Source organism: Aspergillus sclerotioniger (genome assembly GCF_003184525.1).
Source record: "Aspergillus sclerotioniger CBS 115572 chromosome Unknown BO94scaffold_8, whole genome shotgun sequence".
NCBI lineage: Eukaryota > Fungi > Ascomycota > Eurotiomycetes > Eurotiales > Aspergillaceae > Aspergillus > Aspergillus sclerotioniger.
In genome coordinates, this window is record NW_020290998.1 from 316,972 (window position 1) to 344,860 (window position 27,889).

Sequence of the window (27,889 nt, forward strand, 5' to 3'; positions counted from 1 at the left end):
CTTGCTTTTCATTAGCTAGTAATGATGGATCCCTCACTAATCTAAACAACAGCCCATCTGATCATGCCATTGCCCAGCAATGCCAAACTCATGATCCCGGAGAGCCTTTGCTCGCTTAACAAGTACAGTACAGCGTGGTATCGAATGCTCTATTTATAAACTGAGCTATACTCCTTCGTAGTCGTCGTGAGAGGAGATATTGTAGGTCTTGCGCCGACACGCATCAACAACCCCATGCGGCAGTATTCTGGACTGAATATTCCCGATTTGTTGCGAGGTTGTCTGTCATTGAGAATCTTGACTCGTCGCTGGGGCTTTTTCTACAGCACTGCGTTGCACATTTGACGGAGACGGCCACAAATTGCTTTGCTACTAGAGTGACCAGCGTTGTGTGTCCTCTAGAGAAAGGGATGTGGGAAGATTTCGGGACTGTAAGATGTGGCAGAAGCGCGTCCCGAATCCGCCGCGCTGCTCGGCCAGAGTTTAACTGAAACTCTTCAATCAAACACGTGCTTCCGCACGTCCAGAATGATCGACGTAGTCGCGCATTTGCTAGGAGAGCGAGATTGAGGGACCGTGAACATCGCGTCATGTCCCCATCCACTTCCATAGCAATCGCATGAGTTGTTTCTGGTGGATCGGCTTCCCAATGTAGTCGTTCATTCCCTTATTCAGATACTCATCCGCATCCCCTTCCATAACATTCCCCGTAAGCGCAATGATAGGCATGTCAAGCCCCATGTGTCGAATCTGTCGTGTAGCCTCCACACCATCCATCACTGGCATGCTAATGTCCATGAGGATCGTATTGTACGATAAAGGCTGCTGCTTGACAAGCCGGACGGCCTCCGCCCCATCCCAGGCAGTGTCAACTCGAGCAAACCCCATGTTCTGGAGAAGTTTGAGCATGACCATCTGGTTGACCAGGTTGTCCTCGACTAACAGAACATGCTTGTGAGGGGCAATGTCATGGACCTTCCGTTCTATATCACCGGCTTCCTCCACCGGTGTCCCGGCCATTCTATTTGGCACAGCCACGTTCACGCGATGCATCTTGGTGGTCAGCCAGAAGATACTACCGCGTCCTTCTGGATTCGGTCGGTAGCCAACACTCCCGTCCATTAGTTCTGCCAAGCTCTTGCAGATCGACAACCCAAGTCCTGTGCCCTGGTACCGCTTTGACCCAGACTCGGCAAACCGGGTAAACGGCGTGAATAACGAGCCTAGAGCATCCTCGGGGACGCCGACTCCCGTATCAACAACTTCGGTCATGATATGGTACACATTGGGATCCTCCGCGTCGTTGGAGAAAGAATTGTGGACTTGAACATATCCTTTCTCGGTGAATTTGACCGCATTTCCGACTAGATTCTGGAGGACCTGACGATACCGCAACGGATCACCTTCAACCTTGCTCGGAAAGTTTGGCGGGATGTAGCTAGTTAGTTCAACACCAGGCTTGAGAGCCCCCTTGCAATTGCGCACCACCGCTCCGGTGACACCGTCAATACTGAAGGTTTCGGGATGTAATGTGAAAGACCCGGAGGACAGCTTTGAATAGTCGAGAACGTCATTGATTACCTGGAGCAATACAGAGGTAGAGTCCTCGATGATAGAGGCATATTCGCGTTGTCGATCGTTCAACTCAGTGCCCATCAATGATGTAAGTGCTAGGAGCATGCCATTCATTGGGGTGCGAATCTCATGGCTCATGTTCGCCAAAAAATCGGTCTTCAATTTCGATGATTCTTCAAAAGCCGCAATCATGCGGGTCTCCGCTGCATTGCGCTCAGTCAAGTCTCGGGTAACTTTGGTGAAGCCAATGTGACGGCCCAGCTCGTACATTGGCGTGATCAGCACATTCGCCCAGAACCGCGAACCATCTTTGCGGTATCGCCAGCCTTCATCTTCCACCTTGCCTTCACGGAGACAGACTGTAAGCTCCTTTCCAGGCTTATCCGCAACGCGATCCTCCTCACTGTAGAAAGTGGAAAAGTGTTGTCCGATAATCTCCTTGGCCGAGTACCCTTTCAGCAGGGCAGCACCGGAATTCCAGGTTGTAATATAGCCACGGGTATCGAGCATGAAGATGGCGTAATCCTTGACGGTATCCAACAAGACTTTGTAAGTGTCATTGACGTAGGAACGGCGGGTGTCTACCGCCGATTTAGTGAGGTCCTTGGTGACGTTGAGTGCCTCAAGGACCAGGTATAACAGATTAGATTTTTCAAAGATGGGTGTGATGCGAAGACTATAGTAGGAGCTAATATCGTCTATACAGATTTTGTCAATTAGTTGGACGTCCTGCGTCGTGATAGCGGCGCGTAGCGCGCCATAAAGAGTAGCAACATCTAGGGCCGGCAGTTTGCGAGGACAGACATCGCAGATGAAACTGCCGAGCAGCGCGTCCCTTGATAATTGGACGAATGCCACGTGGGATTCGGACACCTCCACGACATTTAACGAAGAGTCGAGGATGACGGTGGGAATGGGGGTAAAGCGATAAATTCGACTTAAAGCGGCGTCGGATTCCCGCAGGCTGACCTCGCTCATGCCATGGCTATCAACGCGCCGATTGTCGGGACTGGGAGGGGACTGCGTCGGCTCCCTGTCGAGTTTCATATGATTCCCCTCATCATCGTCATCGTCGTCCGGGGGTGTCGTTACCATGGAGAAGTTGAGAGGTTGGGGCTGGGTCTTATTCTCGATGTCGAGATGGAACAGCCGCTTGTTGAGGTCCATGGTCACCACGTATGGCACCAATGGTGGCTTCACACGATCTTGAGGCGGCGGGAGGAGAGTCCTTGCAGCATCCGGGACGGTTGAGCGGGAATAGGGCATGGATTTGAATGGAAGGCAACGGGGGGGTGTGACAGGATGGAACAGGATGAGTAAGGAAGTAGTTCGGAGGTCGAGCAACAGGAGGAAGGGAGGAGGACGGAGGAGAAGAAGGAAGAGGAGGCCGTCGGTTGGTGGATAGCGGTAGTGGTTGGTTGGTTGGTAGGTAAAGTGGTAAGTAAGTGGTCACGGTAGTGGTGGTGGTGGTGGTGCAGTGGTCCCTAGTAAGTACTTTACATGGTGTCAGATGGAAGAGGCCCACCGGATGGGACGAGGCGCACCATCGACGTCAACAGTGAGCGGGCAGCAGACGGAATGGACCAACCAGTGGACGGAAAGTTGGGCCGGTCGTCGCGGGGGGGAAGGCAAGTCCGGCTCTCAGTGGCCAAAGAGATCAGCCGCCAGCCCGTGGATCCTTTTAGCAGTGCCGACCTGAGACGGAGAGAGGCTGACCGCGGCCTTTCCTTGGGGAATGTCGCCCTTCCCTCGCTTTTCCCTGCGCGCCTCATTATTCCTAATTTCTATACCCTCCGTGTTTGACCTTCCGCCCGTGCGAAGCGAGACACAGGAAAAAAAAAAATAAAAATAAAAACTCTGCCCTCGTGAGATTCCGGTTTCAGGGTCTGGAATTCTTGGGTCCTGACCAAGGCAGAGCCCGCTCTTAGCCCTCTTAGCCCTTAGCCCTCTTAGCCCTCTTAGCTCCTTTGTTTAACTGGAACCCGATCTGACCTCATACCCATCCATACCTGGTGCGAGTCGTGCAGGAATTTAGGACGGGAGGAAGCCGTGAGAATCTTGTCTGTGGCCGACCGCTAAACCGATTCTTCCTCCTTACTACTATTTTATTATCATCTACTATTAAATATTAATATTAAGTATTAGTAGTAGTAGTAGCCCTCCCGGCCCGGATTCCCCTTGCAGTAAGGTGCTGGCCCGTATGTCATCGGGCGGCATGCTTAAAGCCTTAAAAGTCTTAACCCACCGTCATACTACTATTATCATGAAAATAATAATAGAACTAGAGAATAAGCATTCCTCACCGCACTAGCTAGGTCATCACTCAATCAACAACGCGCATTAATCTATCCCAGACTCAACTCCCTGGGTTGGGTGGCTGCTGCAACGTGTCGGGATCAGCGACCGGGAAGATCCGCTGATACGGAGTACATAGAGGTACATTACCTGGTGCCTATGGACATTGGTGAGGGTATATTTGCGGTTGACCGCAAGGTTGGTGCAGTATACTACTGCACTACGCGCTACGGAATAGATACCGGCGAGATATATCAGGTTTGGCCCTCCCCACCATTCCAAGGGACTTGCAGAACTTGCAGTCCCCGTTCAAACCCCCGTTCAAAGCCCGTTAGTCCTGGCTAGGCCCGACCATGCTGCGTGATGCTGAGGTGGTCGCACATGACCCGAACCTCATCTAAGATCCATCGCAACTCACAAGCCTAACAGTATCTGCATAGGCTATAGAATGACCGTGTCCACCTACACTGGGAGCCATGGATCATTGCTCCGTCAAGCCGAGTATCCTGTAAGTAGTTGCCAAGCTGCGAGTTCTGCCTGATGTCATCTATCCTACCTCCCGTGTCATTCGGGGTTCCCCCTGCAAATCCAAGAACAAACCGTGAGCAGTCGTTTATGCAGATGCACCCCCGAATCAAGATTGTCTCCGTTGAGACCTAAATTGAACGTTCACGTGGACTCTTCCAAAAGTGCCGAACCAGGTCTGAAGAAAAACCCAACTTGGATTCTCCGTGTCTTAGCATTGCACCCACTATCCCAACAGGAGGTCGGGGTTCGGGGTGCCATGGACGAAATTCGGACCGAGAGTCCTCCGTCGATCTAAAAGCACATATTTCATTGTACCCCGTAGGCTCGTCGGGTATTGTTTGGAGGAGATGAGATTTATATCCACAGTCCTCCATATGGCACAAGTACATATTGTCGCCTTGGGGTAAGAGGCGCTGGGCCTGATGGCAGCATCAAAGCCAACCATGGCCCCTGATGAGATGAGCAGACAAGCAAATGATGCAGAGGGTGAGCTTCATGCATGCTGCACCACTATCACATATATTGACGCCTCGGGCCCTTCCTGATCGGTCCTTTAGAGATTAGATCAAGTGAGAGCGACAATCCCATAGGACCTAAGCTCCGGGTGGCTCTGTACCGAGGGAATAGTGGGTGGAGAGAAGTGGAGCCGGCGTGGCCGATTCATTGTGCGATTCACTCCCGGAAGCCTGGAACCAGCCTGCGAGGGCATTGATCACCTCAACAGACTTTTCCCCTTTCCCTTTCGCTGCGAGGGGCTACGTCAGTACTAGTAGTTGGGGAGGTTCTTTCTCCCTTTCCTCCCCAGAAAGCTTCGGGGAGGGAAGACGTTCCCACAACTCTCGAGCATCCATCTGTCTGGCACCTTCCAAGTTCCACTTCACTTGTTCCCTCCAGGTGTTCTTCGGATTCCAGAAGAGAACCACTTTGTCTCCAGGATTATCTATCTAGTACTGTCTCGGGCAAGGGAGGGTGCTGTTAGTGTCGGCCCATGCCGGTCCAAGACTTGGTCGTTGGTTGATTGCAGCGGCAGCACTCCACCGTCTCTGCGGCCGAAGGACTCCGGACCAGCCAGCGTCCTCTATCTGCTGATTATTCCATGCTTCATCCGAGCCGGTCTCCCCAGCTTCAGACGCGCCTAGCTCGTTTCCTGCTAGATTGTGCCGGGGTTAGAGATTATTTTTATATTAGGTAGGCCAAGGGGAGGGGCAGCAGGACACCATGCCGGACGACGAAAAGAAGTCATCGACGATCCAGGTGGGCTCGCCCCATATTTCCTTGCCGTCTTTAATTGTTTCTCTTGTCATCTTCATCAATTGCAACCCCATCACGGCCCCCCTCACGTGGTCACCCTTTCCAGCGCGCCTAATACCACTTGCATCATCCTTTTTACGTGAGACAATCGCATCTGACACGTCCACTGTCCATTGCCATTGGCCCCTCGTTTCCTTCCCGCGGAAGATCTAAGGCTGACGATCGCCTTCGTACCTGTCTAGGAACCGTCGTTGAATGAGGCCAGCGATGCCTCCAGCATTCTTAGTGACTGTCGCGCACAGGATATCCTCCCATATGAAGCCGACGACTCCCCGTTTCCCGAGGTGCGCGCGGTCGTTCGACCGGTCGATGATAAGCAACTCCCCGTCAACACCGTTCGCATGTGGGTGATCGGGATCATCTTCACCATTGTACGTGTTTTCTCCGGCCTCGCAGAAATATGTCGGAATGGTGGGTCATTGACTCTCCATAGGTCGGAAGCGGGTTGAATCAGTTTTTCAGTTTGAGACAGCCCAGTGTAACGATTAGCTCCCTCGTTGCACAACTCTTGGCATTTCCGATCGGATGCGCGTGGGCGCAATGGATGCCCCTGGGCAGGCTCAATCCGGACCGCCATTTCAACATCAAAGAGCATGCCCTGATCACAATCATGGCCAATGTGTCGTTTGGGTCGGCAGCTGCCACTCAAGTGATCGAGGCCATGGTCAAGTTCTACGATATGCCGTCTCGCGGGGGGTTCGAAATTTTGTTGATGATTACGACCCAATTGTTTGGTTTTGGGCTGGCTGGGATGGCCGCACGCTGGCTCGTGGGTCCAGCCGCGATGCTCTGGCCGCAGGTGCTATCAAATGCAGCTTTGCTCTCGACTCTGCATTCGCGCCAAAATCCAATGGCGGATGGCTGGGTCATAAGCAGACTCAGGTTCTTCCTCATTGTGTTTATAGCTGGAGCCATCTGGTATTTCGCTCCGGGGTACCTTTTTACGGCCCTGAGTACATTTAGCTTCATTTGCTGGATTGTACCCAACAATGTTGTTGTCAACCAGCTTTTTGGCCAGAAGACCGGACTAGGCATGTCCTTGTTGACATTTGACTGGGCCCAGGTCGTCTACGCCAACCAGAGTCCCCTGCTGGTTCCATTCTGGGCGGGCTTGAATGTCATCAGCTCGTTTGTGGTCTTTTACTGGCTCATCTGCCCAATTGTCTATTATACAAACACATGGTACTCGGCCTACCTTCCTCTGCTTAACCCAAGCACCTTTGACAATACGGGCAAGACCTACAACACCACTCGCGTCATGAACTCGGATGGGACGTTCAACGTGGATGCATACCGCAACTATTCGCCCATGTTTCTCCCTGCCGGATATGCCATGACATATGGTGTGGCATTTGCAAACTTGACAGGCATATTCGTCCACGTCGCATTGTATCACGGGAAAGATCTGGTTGAGCAATGGAAGGGTAGGAACCAGAAAGACGTTCATGCCCGAATCATGGACGGCTATAAAAGCGTGCCGTGGTGGTGGTTTGCCGGCGTCACGGTACTGATGTTTGCCCTGAGCATCGTGGTCAACGAGGTCTGGCATACGGATCTCCCTGCGTGGGCGGTTCTGCTTGCGTTTGTGTTGCCTATCGTTTATATCATCCCCGTTGGCATCATAAAGGCCATCACAAACATCTCCAGCAATCAGCTAAACTTGATTACCGAGTTCATTGGTGGCTATGCTTTTCTTGGACGTCCGGTTGCGAATATGACCTTCAAGTTCTATGGTTACGTGGGTGTTTCACAGGGTCTTGAGTAAGTCTGTCCCTTTCGCATGGCGATTGATGGGAGCTGACCCCGTAGATTCGTGGCCGACATGAAATTGGCCCATTATCTTCACATTGCGCCACGGACGCTGTTTGTTGCTCAGGGAATGGCCACGCTTGTCGGTGCTATCGTCCAGTGTGGTGTGACTGTTTTTATGATTACACGGATTCATGGGGTATGCACTGCTAATGCTGCGGGGGGGTTTACCTGCCCTCATGGCGAGGTGACATACTCATCATCATTGATCTGGGGTAAGTGTGAATCTGCGTCCCCAGCCCCGCGTCCCTGAGCTAATCATGGTCAGGTGTCCTTGGTCCCGATCGAAACTTCTCCCCTGGACAGATCTACGGGAATTTGCTGTGGTTTTTCCTCGTTGGACCCGTCGTCGTGGTCATCACATGGCTCCTGGGCCGGCGATGGAACAAGGTCAATTATCTTTCTTGGCCTGTGGCATTCGGCGCCATGAGCCTTGTCCCACCTGCGACGGGCATTAACTTCTCCTCCTGGTGGTTGGTCAACGTGATTTTCAACGGCTTCCTCAAGCGGCGCAAGCCCGCCTGGTGGTCGAAATATAGTAAGTGAACTCATTCCGCACTGATTGAGATACGATGTTGACGAACTAGACTATGTGCTTTCGGCGGCGCTTGACTCTGGGGTGGCCGTATCTACCGTGATCATCTTCTTTTGCATCACTCTCCCGGCCGGGTCATTGAACTGGTGGGGGAACACGGTGTATGAGCACACGGCGGATGCGAAGGGCACGCCGTATAAGAGCCTGCCGGCATCGGGATATTTTGGACCAGCGAAGGGCACCTGGCAATGATGACATACTGCGTTGGATAAAGTAGACTAAACGTAACATCGTAAATAATGTTAAATATAATGATTGGTTACTGGGTATGTTGATAGAATATGTCGTCATGGGAGAGTTGGGGAAGGCCGACAAAGAGAGAGGCGCAGGTTCCTTGACATTCCATCCGCTTCTTCTGGCGAGGATCAATGTCGCCTCCTGTGGGGTAAGAGTTCGGCAACTGGAATCGGCAGAGCTGAATGTTGGTTGATGGGAGTGAATAATGAGGAGGAGGATGTTGCAAACTTGTAATAATGATGATAATAATGAACATGGGGAAATAATGCAAGGTGACTAAGGGGAGAAGTGGGGATAACTTCCCCAACTCCAGAAAAATAATAATAAAACTGGCACACCGGAGGTACGGAGTGCTGGGAGCCTGGGACAGACAGGCCGAGCATCCTAGCAACCTTCGCAGCCTCGCAGCCTGGCAGCCTGGCAGCCTAGCAGGACTAAAGGAGCGCCCCGGCTGGTACTAAAGGCGACTACGGCTGCATCAGCCAGGCCAACTCCAACCACGACCATCCATCCTTCAACTTCCCCCACTCACCCCCGGAATGGCCTGCGGTTCGAGCCGCCTTCCCTGGCCTCCTCTTCGTCCGTCGCTGCCACCATGACCAACCGTGACCCTGAGTTTCGGCATCAGCTGGGCAAGTTCCGACTCGATCCACTGCCCATCTCCTCCGTGTCCTCTCATCCCCAGCTTCCTCATCCTCACTCCATTCCCTCTCCGCAGTCGTTGCCGCCGCCGCCGCCTCCTCTGCCGCCTCAGCACCATCACCAGCAACAGCAACAGCAACAGCAGCCACTACGCCAACAGCCCCAACCGCCTCAACCGCCACACCCCCCCTTGCAATCGTCCCCCTCGCACCTTTCTCCTGCTCGCAGCAAACGTGTATCGACAGCATGTGATTTTTGCCGGAAAAGGAAAAAGAAATGTGACTTTCGATACCCCAATTGCTCTGCGTGTACTCGTGCTGGCGTCCGCTGTACCATTCCCCCACCGGGTCCTCAGGTCGCGGCTGCGTCCGTTCCTCGCGATCAGCTAGAAAACCTACAAAACCGCGTCAGATGGCTGGAAGAAGTCGTGCGCCGCAAGACCGGCATCTCTGTGGCCGATCGGCCCACGGGGACGGCCTTGGATAGCGAAGGAGATCCGGACTGGTGGTACCAGGTACCGGCCATGATGATGACCAGGGGAAGTCCGGCGCACTCAACACCTACAACGACGGCAACCGCGCCGTCCAGCAGCCCGGCTCCCACTTCATCTGCTGTAGGTACAGAGTTACCGAATGTGGGTGAGATCTTTCGTGACCATTTGGAGCATCGAAGGCCTTCCATCGCGCGCCCGGTCGCGTCCGCTCCTCGCGTCATCCGGCTTGCCTCGCTGGAAGAGGCCGAACGAGTGACCTCACAATACTTCGATAGCCTGGGGTACCAGTATCCGTTTCTGAACCGTGTCGAGTTTTTCGCCCATCTCCGGCGGATCTATGCGGGTGAGGTACCCGCTCCGGAGGTTCATCATTCGTATCACATCACCATAGCTACGGCCCTGTTGATCGGGTCTGCCGACGAGTCACAGGCAGCCGAGTTCTATCACGTCAGTAACGAGACCATGTCACTGGCCTTACAGAATGAGGACCTGGCGGCTGTTCGGGCCCTGCTGAGCGTGGCAGTATACACAATGTTTGCGACCACGGGTCCGAGTGTGTGGCATATCCTCGGGACCGCTTTGCGTCTCGCTACCAGCCTAGGACTGCACAAACCCCGTTCCGTGGGTAATGTGGTGGAAGAGGAGATGGCTAAGCGGGCTTTTTGGAGTCTATACAATCTTGATCGACTGATTGCCAGTACTCTTGGACGGCCACTTGGAATAGCGGACGAAGACATCTCTGTAAGTCTGCCGCGAGAATTCAACGATGACTGGACGGAGGCCCCCGGGGCTAGTGCCATGACCATTCCCTTGCAAGTGGTGCGTCTGCGCCGAATCTTTTCACGCATCTACCGTTACTGTAAGGCCTCCTACATTACCCTACCTTAGGGCTCGCAAGGTTCTGCCTACTGACCGTGGCAGTATTTAACAATCAATCGCCACCCCCTCCCACCGAGGTCGCCATTACCCTCAGTCATTTCCGCCAGGAATTGGATGACTGGCGACGTGCAGCACCAGTGTACCCGCCAGCGCTTCTGTACTCCACTAGCTACTACGATTATCTGTACGCAACGACACTGCTCCTCATGTACCGCCCCAGTCCGCGTAATCCGACGCCCGACGCAACGAGCATAGTGAGCTGCGGGGATGCTAGCATTCAAGTCATTCGGTCGTACTGGGACAGCTATTCTGTGGGTAAGCTCAAGTGGATCTGGTTGACTCTCAGTCAAGTCTACTTTGCTGGCATTACGATCCTGTGGTGTCTCAATCAAAATCTCCATTCTGTACGCGAGGGTCGTGTGGCTGCGTGGAAGCCGGAGGACCAGACAATGCGACGCGCCATCCAGGCGGTTGTTGTTTTGTTGGAGGAGTTTGGCAAGCGACGCCCAGGCGTGGAACGACTTGCGGAGACCTTTCGCAACCAAAGCACGATGATCTTCAGCCACTTGGCGTACCAACAGGAGCAGCAGCAGCAACAACAGCAACAGCAACAGCAGATTCAACAACAGCAGCCTCTAGCACCACCCCCATTACCACAACACCAGACGATTTTGGAACAGCCACCGCCCCCGCAGCCGCAGCATGTCTTGGTCGCACCACCGGTGCCACTGGCGCCGGTGCTAGATGACGTACTGTTGGTTAATGGATCGGGGACGGTGCCAATGTTTGATCCACAACTGGCTGAGCAATTATTTTATTCCTATGACTGGTTCCAGGAGGAGATGGCGACTTACTATACCCTTTAACTGTTTGGCTGGAATGGTGCTGAGGGGCATTTTGTATCTGTGCTTATGGCGTTGTGGTGGTTTTGTAGAACTGGAAGTGCCTCGTTACCCCGCTGTAGATAAACCCCAACCACGCTTATCTTCTGCCAACTCCAACTCCCACTTCCACTTCCACTCTCACATCATAGTCTCAGCCGCCATCATGGCTTTTGATGAAGCCAAAGCTCAAGCCTTCCATGGCACTGTCATCCATACCCTCAGCTCCTATCAACTTGAGATCCTCCCTGATACCTTCATTCTCATCTCATCCGCTGGCACTATCGAATCCATCCACCCATCCACCTCGGCAGCCTCCATCCCAAGTCTTCTCGCAGAGCACGGATACTCTGGATCTACCTGCACTGTAACGACTCTCCAACCCTCCGAGTTCTTCGTTCCAGGCTTCATCGACACCCACACTCACGCTCCCCAATGGGCGCAACGCGGCACCGGGCGGGGAATCGACCTGCTTACCTGGTTAGAGACCATCACCTTCCGCCACGAAGCTAAACTTTCCGATCCGGAATACGCGAAGTCGCTCTATACCTCCTGCGTCCGCGGTGGCCTCAAACAAGGAATCACCACCGCCTGCTACTACGGATCTCGTCATGCATCTGCTTCGGTGATCCTCGCGGAGACCTGCCTCAGCCTAGGTCAGCGCGCTCTTATCGGGAAATGCAACATGAATCGCCATGCACCGGAGTGGTACCGTGATTCATCGGTGGAGGAGTCTCTACGCGATACGGAGGACTTCATCGCCGAGGTAAGGGAGCTTGACCCGGCGCACGGACTAGTGACGCCGGTGATCACGCCACGGTTCGCGATCAGCTGTGAGGAGGAGCTACTGGCTGGGCTCGGAGAGGTCGCGTCCCGGAACAGTGACTTGCCAATTCAAACACATTTCAATGAGTCGCGTGGAGAAGTGGATTTTACAAGGTCATTGTTCCCAGAAGATAAGAGTGAAACAGAACTATATGAGCGACTTGGGTTGCTGAACGATCGTAGCATCCTTGCTCACTCTATATATCTTTCTGATGCGGAGATCGAACGCATGGCTGAGTTGAAGTGTGGGATCGCTCATTGTCCCCTCCCCAATGTCACAATGGATGAGTTTATGGTTGCGCCAGTGCGGGAGTACTTGAGACGTGATATCAAGGTTGGGTTAGGGACCGACTGTGGTGGAGGGTATTCGAGTTCTATGCTCGACGTGATGAAGGCTGCGTTTGTGGTGTCCACGGCGCGCTGTACGATGACGCAGGGGCGGGATAAGCCGCTGAGTGTCACCGAGGGGTTCTATTTGGCCACGCTGGGAGGTGCGAGAGTGTGTGGGTTGCAGGAGAAGGTTGGGAATTTTCTGGTCGGCAAGGAGTTTGATGCACTGCTTGTCCGGGCAGATGGGGAGGGAGTGATGGCACCGGTGGAGGAAGAGGACGGGATACAGGAGGTGTTTGAGAAGTTCCTGATGACGGGGGATGACCGTAATATTGGGCGGGTGTTTGTCAAGGGACGCGAGGTGCATAGGATTCAGTAGTAGTAGTAGTTGCTTACGTATAATGATGGGTTGTCAATGGAAGCGTTGCGTGGATGATTGATGGTGGATCATATGGGTCAGAGCCTGGGAGCCTGGGAGCCTGAGCCGGTGGGTGACTGGGTACGGGCGATCCACACCTCAGGCACCCATAAGGCTGAGGCCGTGAGTGAGCCACTGGCTTGAGTTTTGGTCCCCTGGCGGTTTCACAGCCTCGTCCACTCCACTCACGTCTCCTCTCTTTCTTCCCCTCCGAGGCAGGGCCTATAAGTCTCGCCCCCAATTCTCCCTCTGGAGTCTTCTTTCTCTCTTTCACCACCTCCATCCCAGAGGGTGCCTTTTCCTCTTGCATCTTTTCCCATGTCCTCCTAATCCTCCTAATTTTGACATCGCCATCACCTGGAATCTGTCCCTGGACACGATTACCGTTTGATCGCCATTCGTTCGCTTCACCTTTTATTTGACTCACTTAATCGCAAAATTAATCACACCATGGCAGAAGAACCTCAGGTTATGTCTATCCAGCAACGGATCGCTGCGCTCAAACAGGCGCAAGCTGGTCAAAGCGCAGGGATCGAGGCCAGCGAGCCGGTGCTTGTTCAGCCCACTCCGATGCCCATTCGGCCGGCTGCTCCCCCGCGACCCAAGACCTTCACCACCACTACTACCACCAACCACAACACCAACGACCATGCTGCTGGCAGCAATGGCTCGATATACAATCTCTCTTCCACTTCAAATAATGCGGTTCCTCCCCGACCCGTCCCACGTCCCTCTACGGCACCGGCACCAGTACCAGCGCCTGCAAAATACAAGACGCCCCCTCCTTTGCCAGCTCGCAAGCCCTCCGAACAACAACGCCCAGCGCTACCACCGCGCAGACCTACGCAACCCTCTCGGAAGGGCTCCCTAGAGTCCATGGCATCGGATATATCAAGATCGACAACCACCAGCGCTGGTAGAACAACAACTACGTCGGCTACATCATTCGATGCAGGCCCTGGCCGCTCCCTGCCCCCCGCATGGGGCGAGGCTGACTTGCCCCCCTTGCCTCCTAAACGACAGCCACAACCACTACCACGGCCAACGCTCACAACTAAGAGAAGCATTAGTAGACTATCTCCGCCTCGTCCGACATTACCCCTGCGGCGAAAATCTAGCCACAGTAACTACTCCACGGAAAACACAGATTCTGAGCGGCCCCGGCTTCCTCCCCGACTACCCTCTAGGAATACCAGCGACCACTCTCCGAGTATCAACGAAGAAGAAGAGAGGACCCCACCACTACCGGCTCGGAGGCTTCCCCCGCCTATGCCTTCGGACGCTACGCTGGGGAAACTTAAAGAATCCGGTTTCGCAGCAATCAACAAGAACTTTGGTAACGCGAATGGAGCGTCTTCAGAGCCGAGTGCAAATGGTGTGCCCCCGCCTGTCCCATTGGCCTCTCGTCCGGATCTTTCCAAAATCCAAGCCACGAAGCCACGTCTGTATGCGCCTAATTCGCTAGCTGTGCCGCCGACTGTCGGTTGCTTGAAATGCCGCGACTTCTCTGCCCCCGATGCCCATGCGGCTCGGTACCCACGCATGTCTCTCCCGACACACGATCTGGACTGGCTGGCGAGGGAACTCACGAGCCCATTTCCCTCATTGACGGATAAAGCTCGAGTAATCTTCACGTGGCTTCACCACAATGTCATGTATGACACTGTGGCCTTCTTCAGTAATCGGGTGCAGCCAGCCACTCCAGCCAGCACTCTGGCAACTGGAATGGCCGTATGTGCCGGGTATGCGGGGCTGTTCACCGCACTTGCTACTCACGCCGGCTTGGAGGCCAAGTCTATCTCTGGTCACGGCAAGGGCTTTGGATTTAATGATCCTGCTCCTGGCTCCGCACTCCCTCCTGTCCAGGCAGGTCATGCCTGGAACGTGGTCAAGATCGATGATGGGCAATGGAAAATCATCGATTCATGCTGGGGCGCCGGCCACATCGACGACGGGCAAACCTACGTCCAGGAGTTCAACCCAGCCATGTTCACCAACAGCAACGATGAAATGGGACTTCGACATTTCCCCACAGACCGAACCCAGTTCTATAGGGATGATGGGCGCCCCGAAATCAGCTGGCAGGAGTACCTGCTAGGGAACCCGACATCACCGCTGGGTGCCGAGCAGCCGTTTGTTTTCAGTGATGCGGACAAGCACAGCATTGGAGCGCGCTCCTACCTCCCGGCTGCCAAACAAATTTCTGTCTCCCAGGGAGGTCCTGTGCGCTTCCAGTTCGGCCTGATTTGCGAGCACTGGACGCTGGAGCATCACACCCGGGCCAAACCCGGGTTGTTCCTGCTAATGACCCACGAGGTGGATGGGCGAAAGGATGAGAACCTTTTGCTCACGCATATCCGGGGTTCAGGACCGAACGGCGGGGGAGATCTGTGGTACGTAGACGTGCCGGATGCCAGGATGCTGGGCGCGCCGGGCCAGAAGCTCGACCTAGCAGTGCTGACCAGGTTCGGGGACCGGGAAGACGCACGCGGGCTGACAGCGGAGGAATACCGGGCGCAGGTCAATCGGGTGGCGAGGAGTTGGGCCCTCATTGCGCGGTGGGAGCTGGTCTGAGCCGGGATCAGGCCGTTGGAAGGGCAGCCGGGTAATTAGGGCTGGCTGCCCTGCATGGCCCGTGTAGATTTCTTTGTTTCTTCTTTTTGACTTTCCCCCACTTGGAAGGGGTTTCTTGGCTCCATTGCAATTTGCAGGGCAGCAGACGTGGTCTGCTCCCGCAACTTTTTAATGATAATGATATTGTTCGTATATACACTGCACACGAGACTACTTGGAATTGCATTTGTCATTTGTCATAGTTGTCATCTGCCACTTTTCCCATTTTGCCTTTTTGCGAGAGCCATTCAGCCCGGTTTATTAATTTCTCAGAAGAACTACCTGATCTAATGACTCTGACTTTGGATACAGTGGGGGCGTGCCTGGCCCAGGCTCATTGGGGGAGCCAGCTGCGGACGGAGAAAATCCACGAATCAGTGGGGAGGATAGGCAAAGGAAAAACGGCGTGAAAAACCTGGAGCTCGTGGATCCTTGGCGATGGCTAAAATAGGGGCGCCGGGTAATTTCCATGGCCTGGTCGACCTCATGTCAGGTCGCTGAGGTGCCGGGGGGGAATGACTGTTGCGTCAGGTTGAGGGATTAATGAGCAGTACCCCGTAGGTAAGCGAGAGACGGGGGGTGAGGGTGGTCTGCAACTAAGCTAGTGCTGCCATCTGACGGGGGTTCTCAAGAATGAATTCTGTGCCAGCTCTGGTCGAGATATTCCGTAGTCGCTGGACTGCTGGAGATATCTCGTGGACTTGGTGGGTGTGATTGGCCCGGTTGGTGGCTCAACCCGCGCGGGCTAGCCGCTCTGGGGCAAGGGGATAAGGCCAAGACCCTGAAAGTCAGATTAGACCCGATTAGGCTCTGAGCCGAGGTGCCTGAGGGTCTTGCGGTCATGTGCTCTGGGGAACCGACTGCCAGGATCCGGGGCCTCCTCCACAATCCCACCCCCCATTTCATTTCACCTCCTCAAGTCCCAACGCTCTGAACCCTCTTCACCGATTAACCCCCAAACGGGTGTCAACTGTCAAGAACCGGCCCGAGTTGAGTGGTTGGCCGTCGCACAAAGCCTGCATCGTGCTGCTAGCATGATTGCCTCGCTGGCCTGCATCAATACAGATTTTCTTTCTCGGACCGCTCCAGGCAGGGAATCGGCCCAACCATCCACGCCATAGCCGGGAAAGGAAGACACGATGCCGATCCACTCAATCCCCGGAATCCTCCACTTTTCCCCTCCACGTCCACGCTTCCACGCCGCCATCCCCCCTCCCCCCCCCGACCATCGGGCGACCCGTCTCCGGTTCAGGGTTGCCCTTGCGTCCTGTCTGATGTGATTGTGAGGTCGTGGACGGCTTAGGCGACCTCTCCCACGCTTGCGGCTCCCTGCCCACCTAGGGTCACATTCGGGACCCCCGATAAGATGCCATGCAGCTGAGTCAAGATGTCATTGCCCGGCCGCCTGGCTGGTCCGGTGGACTCGCGACCGTTCCTTCGTTCGCCTCCAAGTGGCTCGATCCATGACCGCTCCATTCTCCAGACCATGTGCTGCCCCGGCTTTTTCCATGCGACGGATGGACTCACGGCCAGCCGAAGACCCAAGGGCTCCTCCATGTCAGCTTGCTGTGGACCGCCACTCGCTGCATGCATCCAATCGCTAGTCAGGCTGACTTAAATCTAACCGCATATGCTTGTCTCCCCGCTAGTAGGGGTCGGGCTAATTTCGCCTGGCATGGGTCTGCTTCCCCGTGCGACTCGGGTCGGGACATGCTCTACCACCCTCTAGGTTTAGCGATTCAGCCGGCCATCATGGCCGCTCCTGCGTTGACACCACGGCTTTCGCTCCTTTCTCAGTGGTCGGATCCTGGCTCGTCGCCCCCATTCCCTCTGGTGCCATCCCGGGTCCCCGTTCTTTAAATCCCCGTTGTTTCCCCCGGGTTCTCCTGTGTTTCTCTCTTCCCCTCTTCGGTGGTTCCCCGTCATTCTCACTCCTACTGCCGTGAGCGGAACCAGCTTGCATCATGGCCATCGGTAATCTTTACTTCATTGCGGCCATCGCCGTCGTGGGCGGTGGTCTGTTCGGTTTCGATATCTCGTCGATGTCTGCTATCATCGAGACCAAGGCCTACCTCTGCTACTTCGACCAGGGTCCTCTGGAATATAACGATGATGGTAGCCGGAAATGTCATGGTCCCAGTGCAAGTGTGCAAGGTGGTATCACCGCCTCCATGGCCGCTGGTTCATGGCTGGGTTCGTTGTTGTCCGGTTTCATCTCGGATATGCTTGGTCGTCGAACTGCCATTCAGATCGGTTCAATGATCTGGTATGTACTTGACCTTGCTTTTCTTCGTTATAATTGCTCCCTACTAACCACAGTCTCACAGGTGCATCGGATCGATTATTGTCTGCGCCTCTCAGAACATTCCCATGTTGATTGTTGGTCGTATCATCAACGGTCTGAGTGTTGGTATCTGCTCTGCTCAGGTGCCGGTGTACATCTCGGAGATTGTATGTTGCATGAGGCCTCTTGCTGCATGACTTGCTAACCATTTTAGGCTCCTCCAACGAAGCGTGGCCGTGTCGTCGGTCTGCAGCAATGGGCCATCACCTGGGGTATCTTGATCATGTTCTAGTAAGTTGAGCTTTACCGCACTCATCATCGCATCTTCTCACGCGTGATCCAGCCTCTCCTACGGCTGCAGCTTCATCGAGGGTACCGCCGCCTTCCGTATCCCCTGGGGCCTGCAAATGATCCCTGCCCTTCTGTTGTTCCTCGGCATGTTGTTCCTGCCCGAATCGCCTCGTTGGCTAGCGCGCAAGGACCGGTGGGAGGAGTGTCACGCTGTCTTGACCCTTGTACACGGCCGGGGTGACCCTAACTCCCCATTCGTACAACGTGAATTTGAGGAGATCAAGAGCATGTGCGAGTTTGAGCGTGCCAACGCTGATGTAACCTACCTCGAACTTTTCAAGCCCAACATGCTCAACCGCACTCATGTGGGCATATTTGTTCAGATTTGGTCCCAGCTGACCGGAATGAACGTCATGAGTAGGTCTACTGCTATGTACTGGGAGATCTTTGACTAACTGTCTCTAGTGTATTACATCACCTACGTCTTCGCCATGGCCGGCTTGAAGGGAAACAACAATTTGATCTCCTCCAGCATCCAGTACGTGATCAACGTCTGCATGACCGTCCCGGCCCTGCTGTGGGGAGACCGATGGGGTCGTCGTCCGACCTTCCTATTGGGGTCCCTCTTCATGATGATTTGGATGTACGCCAATGCCGGTCTGATGGCCAGCTACGGTCGCCCTGCTCCTTCAGGCGGCCTCGGTGGGGTTAGTGCGGAGTCTTGGATCATCGAAGGCCCGGCCAGCAAGGCCGTAATTGCCTGTACCTATCTTTTCGTGGCCTCATACGCCATTTCGTTCGGTCCCGCCAGCTGGGTGTATCCGCCGGAGCTGTTCCCTCTGCGCGTGCGCGGTAAGGCGACCGCCCTCTGCACCTCGGCCAACTGGGCCTTCAACTTCGCGCTCAGTTACTTCGTGCCTCCAGCATTCGTCAACATTCAGTGGAAGGTCTACATCCTCTTTGGCGTCTTCTGTACGGCCATGTTCATCCACATCTTCTTCTTCTTCCCCGAGACCACTGGCAAGACCCTTGAAGAGGTCGAGGCCATCTTCACTGACCCGAACGGTATCCCGTACATTGGTACGCCGGCCTGGAAGACCAAGAACGAGTACTCTCGGGGCGCCTTTATTGAACAGGTTGGCTTTGACGAGGAGAAGCGGGTGGCGGGTGGTCAGGTTGTTCATGAAGAGGTTACCACTACGGCGGAGAAGATTGCGTGAATATGAGAGGAGTGACCATGATTTGAACGAGGTTGATACGAATCTTAGTCCTGTATATTGTGCGTCGATAAAAATTTAAGTCTAATGCAATGTGAGCAAGCTACTTCGACAAAAGATCTCAATCATCAACATCCATCGCCTCCGATCCGTGCGGAGAAGCCATTCCTCTTTGTCGAATGGTAAGAAGCATGTAGTGTATAACCTTTCTTCATCCCCCTGCTCCCAATTAAAAGAATCCTTTCGATACTGTATTTAAGTTGGAAATTGGTAATCCAAAGAGAATATTATATGGTTGTACACACCCTGCCGTCGGGTTTCATTATGAGGAATTCAAATGTATAGCTGTCGGTCATATACCCTATGTAGGGTACAGCGTAGCTTCTTCGATTCTAGTCGTTTCGCCCGAACTACTTCTCCTAAGGTGAGCAGTTCCTGGATTTGTCCGAGTCCGATTCCTCTTAATTTGCCCTGGGCATATTTTAGGCCCTTGTCCCATAGCTCCACCCAGTATGGCTTAACGAGATCGGACTGAAGCCATCGCCTCCACTCTCCTGGCTCACTTAGATTATTGCTATATAAAATATTAGTATCTAATATTAGTATAAAAAGTTGATAGGCATGTTTCCTACCTATATAGGCAAGGAATTGTGCCAAATGCAGGTCCCCCGACCTTTTCCGCCGTTTGGCCTCAATAACAATGATGTTATTGGCTTGTACACTTGGACTTTTCCCGTACCAGAAACTGTAGTCCACAAAACCTTTAAGCATACGGTCTTTTTTCTTGTATCTGACTGGATGTTCTAGATGTGTCTCATGCTTCAAGAAAACTTGCTGAGCCATGGGAAGGCCCCGCAGCTCCCCATTAGCATAAATGAGTAAAGAGCAAAGGATTGACTAGAGGCGGCCGCATGCCTGTGCCTCGTTGGCGGGGGATACTCCATGACAATGATCAATCCAGTATAACTGCCCGTTTGATTAAAGTTAGCTCTATACCCATATGTAAGAATAGTAGAGCAATTGCCTACCAATGGTTCTGTACCCGTCATGATAACCATACTTGCTCATGTCCGGGGCATCTGTCCCGTCTCTATCCACTTTCAATTGAAACATCGTTTCGACTTGGGCCAAATTCAAAGATGTTACTGCCAATGTGCGCTTTTTGCGCAATTTCTGCTGTGAGTGCTCGTCCAGCAATTCCTGGAGCTTCTTAACGAAGTTCTGTCATCATTGTCTTCTTGTTCATTGTATTTGATGCCTTTCTTTAGGGCGATGAAGGCCTCGCTGACGCGATCAGGGGTCCAACGTCTATCGAGGATAGAGCAGAAATGGTGATAAACACGTTGGTTGTTATTTTGTTAGATCGATGATCGTGTTCGAAGTAAAGAGAACCCCGGAGAGTTGGCGAAGAGTACATTGGACGTCGGCCCGCCCAAATAGGCAGGCGCCAGGGGGCTCCGTCGGCTGCCTGCTAAATTTACACGCGGAGATCATTGATTAGCTGTTGGAAAAGTGCCATGGTGCTTTGGATTGGGAAACGGCACGACTCATAAGATAAATTTAGGAGCTGACTAGGAAGATGTCGTGGATTTCTCCTCTGATACTAGGATGGTTTCGCGGACGGTATCTGATCCGCATTGAATTTGAGAATATCTCGGTAGGAAATTGCATGGAGTAGTCGGATTCATCCATCTCAGTCAACAAAAGCTCCGAGGAAGTTACTGAGACCTAGGTAAGTGAATACCATCTCCCCGAGAAAGACATTCTTTGGGGAAGGACTTGGTTAAGAAGGCATTTCGCGCGGTTTCCATCCCACCACCGGCCAATGGTGAATGACGCCAGTCACGATGGCGGGATAAATTGAAGCTTCACCCTTTCCTCTTCTATTCATTATCCATCTCTCCACTCACCTTGTAGCACCAACTTTGATATCTACTCTAAGACCATATATCCATATAAACTACCCTCTCACCCTTCTCCAAATCCATACCTGCTATCCTCCATTACAATGACTCCACAGACTGCTGCAAGTTCTCCAAATCCCATGTCATCCAAAGAAGCAAAGTAAGACCCACACCTCACTAATAAATTCAGACCATCATCTCATCAATGAGACATAGCACCTCCACCACCATGAACCAACCCAATCCTCAGCCTTCCGAGACTACACCCCCGGTCAAGGGTACTATCAACCCCACAATCCCCAACGAGACCAACTCCACCAACGCCACGAATCCGGATCGTCGCAGCTCATCTGATAACTCTACCACTGAAGGGTCAGTCCCCGTTATTGGAAACGATCAGGACCAGTTCGGCTCCATTGACAACGTGGATGAGCTACTCCCCTCCCTGAGTCTGGAAGATCCACCCACGGAGGCTGAGGAAAATGTATTGCCAGAGATAACCGTTGAGCAGTGGTATTATCCCCATTCGGACTTTGATGAGAGATCGTTGCAGTTGGACTGAGCATGGATTGCGGAGAACATGGTGTTGGCGTGTTGGAGCCTTTACTACGTGTGGCTATGAGGGTACTTAAATAGTGTGTATCACAAGAGTGTTTGACCATCTCCACACGCCCCAGCACCTGTTCAAGCCACTATTAGCACTATATAGTAGAGTACTCACTCCACTCAGCCTAACAGATCAATCAAATACTGAACCAAAAACCCCGCCGACTTACTCCCACCCACAATAAAAAACCCTGTGCGGAACCAATACAGACAACTCGCGGGCTTGGTCAAATCCACCGAATAAATCATCACCACCAACGAAAGCGCAGTCCCACCACAACCCACAAGGTAGTAAAGCCCAGACAGGTCAGCCAACAGCCCCACGGCGACCAAGAACCCGACCATAAACACGCCCAACACCGAGGCAATGGTCTTAGTGGAAGATCTGTACCGCACAGCCATGGACTTGACTTCAGCCTGGACGTCATGTCATGCTGAACGTCCTGGTACGCGTAGATGGTCTCGTACATGATAGTCCAGGTGAACTCGACGAGGAACAAACATGCTGCTGGGGTAGAAAAGGGGTCCACACCCATCGCGACCGCAGGAAGGATCAAAGTCATGGCGAAGGGCAGACCCAGGCAGACGAGGATGAAGTCCGTGAAACGGTTACAGAGGGGGTAGATGGCGTGGTCATCCCCTGTGGCTGCGCTGGCTCGAGACAAGCAACTGGAGCGCGGGCCGGGATGCAGTGTGATGGAGTGGCCAACACAAGGACCAGAAGGCTTAGCATCATTTGTTCATGTTTTAAGATCTCCACCGCCATTTTCTTTGCTGTAAAATTGAGACAGATTGGCGCGGGCCAAGATCCCACCAGTCAGAAAGGAGTAGCTCTTGCCAATGGATGTTATCCTGTCGATTCATTCCTGCAATGACTGGAGGCCCCCAGCGTGAGTGATTAGCACGGTCAGGAGAGGCAAATCCAACAGTAGCTTGCTGGCGACGGCATTGGCATTAATTGCCACTAAGGATCTTTCTTTGTCTTTCAGCACAAATCCAGCCTCAACGTTTGCACCCCGTGTCCAGTGTGATCTTCGCCGCAGTTAAATAGGTGCATCGCTGTCCTGTTCAGGCTCATCTGGTCCCGTTGATTCTCTAAATCCAACGTCCATCAGTTATCTTCAAGCCCAGCAGCATACGAGCAAGAAAGGAAAACCATGGAGGCTCTAGCTGAGGAAGTCCAACGACAGGCCAAGGCCGGTGATGAAAAAAACACGCAAGCATATCTTGGATTCACTGAGCAAGCTGTATGCTTCCATCGAATCGCCAGATGACACTGTTCAGCGTTTCACCTTCTATGTAAGCAACCGCTCCCCCATTGCTCATGCTAAGTTTGGTAACATTCTCCCACCAGAACATGCAACTTGCTTGCATTCGCACTGCGATCGATCTGGCGCTGTTTGAGCGACTAACCCAAACTGATAGCCCCCTCACGGTGGATCAATTGAGTGAGAGTACAGGAGCCAATCCCGTTTTCATGGGTATGTAATTCTATTAGCAGTAGGAAATGGCTCAGTTCTAACCGAACAGGTCGGTTGTTGCGTTATTTGGCTTCCTACTATGCAGTCCAGAAGGTCGCCAAGGATACTTTCACCGCATCGACTATTTCCAGAACATTCTCCCAGCGGGGATTCCAAGCTGCTGTTGGCCATCTGTAGGTGCTATTGTCGCCTACTCTCTGCACCAAGGCGCTTGTTCTAACAATAGGTTTGCCATCCAGCTTTAACAATGCCGGCCCGTCCATCCAAGAGCTTCTAGCTTGGCTGAAGGAGAACGGATACCCCGATATCCAGGACAATGTCAAGACGCCTTTTCAGAGAGTCATGCACACGGAACTACCGGCGTTTCTATGGCTGCAACAACAACCGGAGAATTTGGCATTTTTTAACAAGCACATGAAAGCCAACCGATTCGGCATGCCTACCTTTTTGGATGTCTTCCCAACCCTTGAAAAGACCACCGGGTTAAGTGCCGACCGGGCTCTCTTTGTGGATGTTGGGGGAGGTTTCGGCCAGCAGGTCATTTCCTTTCGAGACAAGTATAGCCAGCTTGAAGGCCGAGTGATTGTTCAGGACCTGGCCCCGACCACGGCCAACGCCGTGCAGTATCCCGGCGTGGAGTTCATGGCCCATGACTTTTTCACTCCGCAGCCAGTGAAAGGTCGGTCCGATCTCTTTATTTTTGTAGTTTCATATCGTTGACAAGCGGACAGGAGCGAAATTCTATTATTTGCGAAATATCTTCCACGATTGACCCGATCACAAGTGTCTGGAGATTTTGAAGAACATCAAAGATGTTATGGCCCCGGATTCTTACATCCTCGTGGATGATATGGTTTTGCCCAACGTTGGGGTTCATTGGCAGCAGGCACAGTTGGACATGCTGATGATGGCTGCCTTGGGGGCTCGCGAGCGGACGCAGGAACAGTGGACCGAGTTGTTCCAGAGTGCCGGGTTGAAGATCAACCAGGTGCACACTTATACGGAAAGTTTGAAGGATAGTATTATCGAGGTCATTGCAGGATGATGCGGAATCTCGGTAACATCAGAGATAGTGTGCCTTTCTACTGTTTATCGGAGGAACTTGATTTGCTGCCTCGGCATATGGCCCAGCTGGTGGCCCCCAGATAGGTATATACAAGATCGTACATGAGTCCAACACAGCCGCTGCAGGTCAATCGGTTCTACTACTGCCTTAATCATAATATTCTTGTTTCTCTCTCCGGGCCTCTCAGTGAGCAAAAACCGGCGACAAGTTGGGCTGTTTCTGGTGGAAATTAGCTATACCCGGGAAAGAGCATTGTCTCATATAAACTACATGACATGAACAGAATCGATTGATCTTTTCACCTCCCGAGTGGATTGTCCGAGTCCGAAAGGATCGGCCCTCGTGCTGAGCCCAAGCCAGGCAACGCTAGTGGAGGCACCGGCCGATCGCTCCCCTTCCTTCTCCATCTCCCCACCCACTATTTCTCCTGCGTCCGATCGTCGGTGGACAGCGCCTGGCCTATTGTTCGATGCGAGTCATTGTCATTGTTCTCTTGCACTATTTCAATCTGCGCTACATGGATCACTGACTGAAACAGGGGCAACGGTCAGGGTGTAATCTAGCAGTTTGAATCACAACCTCCCAATTCACCACACCATCGCATACTTTGACCACGACGATCGTGTTCCAAAAAGCAACGAGTCTATCACCAGAAGCAAAATCGACATGTGCGATCACCATGAGCATCCGGGACAGCCTTTGGCTAAGCACAATAGCACAGCTGACGTGGAGCTTGATCGTTCGACTCAGCATGATCTGCACGAGACTACTCCCTCATTGGCGATGGATCCCAGCGCTTCCTTATCAGGACCCTAGTTCCAAGCCTAACTGCATAGGCAGTTCTCTTGTTCACTAAACTGAGGGGATATGTGCTAGTACTGTGGGTTGCCGGCGGAGTACAGACCGTCAGCTTGCAAATGTCGCAGTGATTAAGCGGATCGGCAGGCATGCTCATCGCCAGCATATATGCCCGACCCCCTGCTGTCTTGCAAGAGCTCACACACGCTACGCTTGCCTTGCTGCCACTGTCAACATGCGAGCCTCCTTACTCTTCCTTAGCGTTACGGCTGTTCTGGCCAGCCCGACACCCCCCAACTATGTCGTTCATGAACGGCGAGACGTATTGCCTAATGACTGGATAGAGGAAAGACGGCTCGATGAGGGGACCCTGCTGCCCATGCGGATCGGACTGACCCAGTCCAACTTGGATCGTGGCCACGACCTGCTGATGGAGGTGTACGTTATTCGTCTACTCACAGGAACGCAGCTGACAACTCAGGTCTCATCCGCACTCTTCCCGCTACGGACAGCACCTCTCGACGGAGGAAGTGCATGATCTGTTTGCCCCGTCCAGAGATACCGTCGAGACTGTTCGATCCTGGCTCGAGTCGGCCGGAATACCTCCCAGTCGTATCTCGCAGTCCTACAACAAGCAATGGCTGCAGTTCGACGCCAATGCAGTTGAGGTCGAGCAACTCCTGCAGACGGAATACTACATCTATGAGCACACCGACACAGGACGCTCTCATGTGACCTGCCATGAGTAAGTCGCATTCCTGACAACTATGGCACTGCTAACCTTACAGATACTACGTCCCCGAGTCCATTCAGGAACACATCGACTACATCACGCCGGGTGTGAAGATGCTAGAACTGCGCGGCACGCGCTCCAAGAAGAGAAGTGCCAAGAAACGGTCCTTTGGCGGCTTGCCTCCAATCCTGGGGGCACTGCCAATTGCTATATCCAAGCTTTTTGAAAACCCACTGGCTTACTGTGATTTGGCTGTGACTCCGGAGTGCATCCGAGGTAGGTTCATCGCTGTCTCCTCTCTTCCAGGCTAACCTTTCAGCCATGTACAACATCACCAAGGGAACCACCGCTACCGAGGGCAACGAATTGGGCATTTTTGAGGATCTAGGAGATGTATACAGCCAGGAAGACCTCGACCTCTTCTTCTCAGCTCTCGCCAGGTACCATCCCCTCGCTTCCTCCTCAGGCCTTACTAACCCTCCCAGCGACATCCCTCAAGGCACTCACCCCATCCTCGAGGCCATCGATGGCGCTGTAGCCCCGACGGATGTCAACACCGCTGGAGCCGAGTCGGATCTCGACTTCGAGATCTCATACCCGATCATCTGGCCGCAGAACAGCGTCCTATTCCAAACTGACGACCCCGTCTACGAAAATGACTACAGCTACTTGGGCTTCCTCAACAACTTCCTCTATGCCATCGACGGCTCCTACTGCAACGATACCTCCTCCCTGGATCCTCCCTACCCGGATCCAGCTCCAGGCGGCTACAAAGGCCAAAAGCAATGCGGCGTCTACAAACCCACTAACGTGATCTCGATCTCCTATGGCGCCTCTGAAGCTGACCTCCCAGTCGCCTACCAACGCCGCCAATGCCAGGAATTCCTGAAACTCGGCCTGCAGGGTGTTTCCGTGATTATCGCTTCCGGTGACTCGGGCGTCTCCGCAAGTGACGATACCTGCCTTGGCAACGATGGGGACGTCTTCGTCCCGGAATTCCCAGCGACTTGCCCCTACCTCACAGCAGTAGGAGGCACCTATCTACCCCTAGGGGCCTCTGCCAGCGGAGACCAAGAAATTGCCGTCACGCGGTTCCCCTCTGGTGGTGGCTTCAGCAACATATACGCCCGCCCCTCGTACCAAAACCAATCGGTTGAAACGTACTTCTCGAGAGCAGACCTTGATTACCCCTACTACGAAAGCGTCAACAACAACAGCTTCAATGCCAACGGCGGAATCTACAACCGCATCGGTCGCGGATACCCTGATATCTCCGCCATCGCAGACAACGTGGTCGTCTACAACAAGGGCGAGTCGACTTTAATTGGAGGGACGAGTGCGGCTGCGCCTGCATTTGGGGCCATGTTGACACGCATTAACGAGGAGAGATTGGCTGCGAATAAGTCAACGGTGGGATACGTCAATCCAGTTCTGTATGAGCATCCCGAGGCGTTCCATGACATTACCGTTGGTTCAAACCCAGGATGCGGCACCGATGGGTTCCCGGTTGAGAAGGGATGGGATCCAGTGACGGGGTTAGGAACACCGAGGTATTGGGATTTGTTGCAGGTGTTTATGGCGTTGGACTAGATAAGCATAGCTAGCTATTGATGTCGACCATAAGTAATTTGAGTTTTGTTCTCACATTGTAGGCGCTGACTAGAGCTTTCACAATGACTCTAAATCTTCATAACTTTCGTTTCTGTCCTCGGTAACAATAATTTGAATCAATCCGCTATTTGTTCCACCACGCAACCCAATCCAAGTATTGCCATTTTCAAGATGTGTACGTGTTATTCCCAAGAATGCGAGATCAGATCAACGATCGGAATGGCTTCTAGAGGTAGGAGCAGAGGTATCTGCTGTGATTCTTGCCAGGTGATGTCCAGTTTGATGAATTTTCTTAGGCCAGGTCGTTTATTGTCAATCATGCGGAACGAGGTGTGTCTTCCGTCGAGGTAAAGATCATTCCACTTAGATGCTGGAGTGATTTCTAGAGACAAGAGGGAAAGGCGAGGGGAATCCCTTAAATTCCCTCATATTTCCCCAGGGTCAGGTCTGTCAAATAGCGTCTTCAT

The 27,889-nt window shown here is 53.1% G+C and overlaps 9 protein-coding genes across 9 annotated transcripts; 7 read left to right on the forward strand and 2 right to left on the reverse strand.

The window, feature by feature from the left end:
- Positions 1-353: 353 nt before the first annotated feature.
- fos-1 (sensor histidine kinase/response regulator Fos-1/TcsA) lies at positions 354-3,085 on the reverse strand. Its single transcript, XM_025607249.1, has one exon. It carries the CDS (start codon positions 2,839-2,841, stop codon positions 589-591), a length of 2,253 nt encoding a protein of 750 aa, XP_025469495.1. The 5' UTR covers positions 2,842-3,085; the 3' UTR covers positions 354-588.
- Positions 3,086-5,627: 2,542 nt separating this feature from the next.
- optF (small oligopeptide transporter, OPT family) lies at positions 5,628-8,380 on the forward strand. Its single transcript, XM_025611292.1, has 5 exons — positions 5,628-6,080; positions 6,143-7,470; positions 7,519-7,733; positions 7,787-8,056; positions 8,106-8,380. The coding sequence occupies exons 1-5, from the start codon at positions 6,051-6,053 to the stop codon at positions 8,303-8,305; spliced, it is 2,043 nt and encodes a 680-aa protein (XP_025469496.1). The 5' UTR covers positions 5,628-6,050; the 3' UTR covers positions 8,306-8,380.
- Positions 8,381-8,850: 470 nt separating this feature from the next.
- On the forward strand, positions 8,851-12,779 carry BO94DRAFT_564514 (guanine deaminase; the record flags this gene model as incomplete). The annotated part of the gene is made up of 3 exons (XM_025614428.1): positions 8,851-10,344; positions 10,407-11,193; positions 11,471-12,779. The coding sequence occupies exons 1-3, from the start codon at positions 8,946-8,948 to the stop codon at positions 12,777-12,779; spliced, it is 3,495 nt and encodes a 1,164-aa protein (XP_025469497.1). The 5' UTR covers positions 8,851-8,945.
- A 244-nt stretch (positions 12,780-13,023) lies between these two features.
- BO94DRAFT_379484 (uncharacterized protein) lies at positions 13,024-15,477 on the forward strand. Its single transcript, XM_025607250.1, has one exon. It carries the CDS (start codon positions 13,269-13,271, stop codon positions 15,390-15,392), a length of 2,124 nt encoding a protein of 707 aa, XP_025469498.1. The 5' UTR covers positions 13,024-13,268; the 3' UTR covers positions 15,393-15,477.
- A 1,918-nt stretch (positions 15,478-17,395) lies between these two features.
- On the forward strand, positions 17,396-19,226 carry BO94DRAFT_461618 (sugar porter family MFS transporter; the record flags this gene model as incomplete). Its single annotated transcript, XM_025607940.1, has 5 exons — positions 17,396-17,697; positions 17,759-17,882; positions 17,930-18,006; positions 18,059-18,423; positions 18,472-19,226. The coding sequence occupies 5 exons, from the start codon at positions 17,396-17,398 to the stop codon at positions 19,224-19,226; spliced, it is 1,623 nt and encodes a 540-aa protein (XP_025469499.1).
- Positions 19,227-21,231: 2,005 nt separating this feature from the next.
- On the forward strand, positions 21,232-21,911 carry BO94DRAFT_617132 (uncharacterized protein; the record flags this gene model as incomplete). The annotated part of the gene is made up of 2 exons (XM_025616819.1): positions 21,232-21,287; positions 21,344-21,911. The coding sequence occupies 2 exons, from the start codon at positions 21,232-21,234 to the stop codon at positions 21,687-21,689; spliced, it is 402 nt and encodes a 133-aa protein (XP_025469500.1). The 3' UTR covers positions 21,690-21,911.
- Positions 21,630-22,386, reverse strand: BO94DRAFT_617134 (uncharacterized protein). Its single transcript, XM_025616820.1, has one exon. It carries the CDS (start codon positions 22,294-22,296, stop codon positions 21,982-21,984), a length of 315 nt encoding a protein of 104 aa, XP_025469501.1. The 5' UTR covers positions 22,297-22,386; the 3' UTR covers positions 21,630-21,981.
- Positions 22,387-22,890: 504 nt separating this feature from the next.
- BO94DRAFT_617144 (S-adenosyl-L-methionine-dependent methyltransferase) lies at positions 22,891-24,420 on the forward strand (the record flags this gene model as incomplete). Its single annotated transcript, XM_025616821.1, has 6 exons — positions 22,891-22,911; positions 22,955-23,032; positions 23,088-23,214; positions 23,264-23,387; positions 23,454-23,886; positions 23,999-24,420. 6 exons carry the CDS (start codon positions 22,891-22,893, stop codon positions 24,257-24,259), a joined length of 1,044 nt encoding a protein of 347 aa, XP_025469502.1. The 3' UTR covers positions 24,260-24,420.
- Positions 24,421-25,309: 889 nt separating this feature from the next.
- On the forward strand, positions 25,310-27,429 carry BO94DRAFT_488361 (S53 family peptidase). Its single transcript, XM_025609065.1, has 5 exons — positions 25,310-25,516; positions 25,560-25,823; positions 25,867-26,087; positions 26,131-26,251; positions 26,297-27,429. Exons 1-5 carry the CDS (start codon positions 25,314-25,316, stop codon positions 27,399-27,401), a joined length of 1,914 nt encoding a protein of 637 aa, XP_025469503.1. The 5' UTR covers positions 25,310-25,313; the 3' UTR covers positions 27,402-27,429.
- The last annotated feature ends 460 nt before the right edge of the window (positions 27,430-27,889 follow it).

Bases quoted from the DNA above. Each gene is read 5' to 3' on its own strand.
- BO94DRAFT_379484 (XM_025607250.1), top strand. From the start codon at position 13,269: ATGGCAGAAGAACCTCAGGTTATGTCTATCCAGCAACGGATCGCTGCG.
- fos-1 (XM_025607249.1), bottom strand. From the start codon at position 2,841: ATGCCCTATTCCCGCTCAACCGTCCCGGATGCTGCAAGGACTCTCCTC.
- BO94DRAFT_488361 (XM_025609065.1), top strand. From the start codon at position 25,314: ATGCGAGCCTCCTTACTCTTCCTTAGCGTTACGGCTGTTCTGGCCAGC. The intron at 25,517-25,559 runs GTACGTTATTCG...CTGACAACTCAG, and splicing joins CACGACCTGCTGATGGAGGT to GTCTCATCCGCACTCTTCCC. The intron at 26,088-26,130 runs GTAGGTTCATCG...CTAACCTTTCAG, and splicing joins GACTCCGGAGTGCATCCGAG to CCATGTACAACATCACCAAG.
- BO94DRAFT_617134 (XM_025616820.1), bottom strand. From the start codon at position 22,296: ATGACTTTGATCCTTCCTGCGGTCGCGATGGGTGTGGACCCCTTTTCT.
- optF (XM_025611292.1), top strand. From the start codon at position 6,051: ATGTGGGTGATCGGGATCATCTTCACCATT. The intron at 7,471-7,518 runs GTAAGTCTGTCC...CTGACCCCGTAG, and splicing joins GGTGTTTCACAGGGTCTTGA to ATTCGTGGCCGACATGAAAT. The intron at 8,057-8,105 runs GTAAGTGAACTC...TTGACGAACTAG, and splicing joins CGCCTGGTGGTCGAAATATA to ACTATGTGCTTTCGGCGGCG.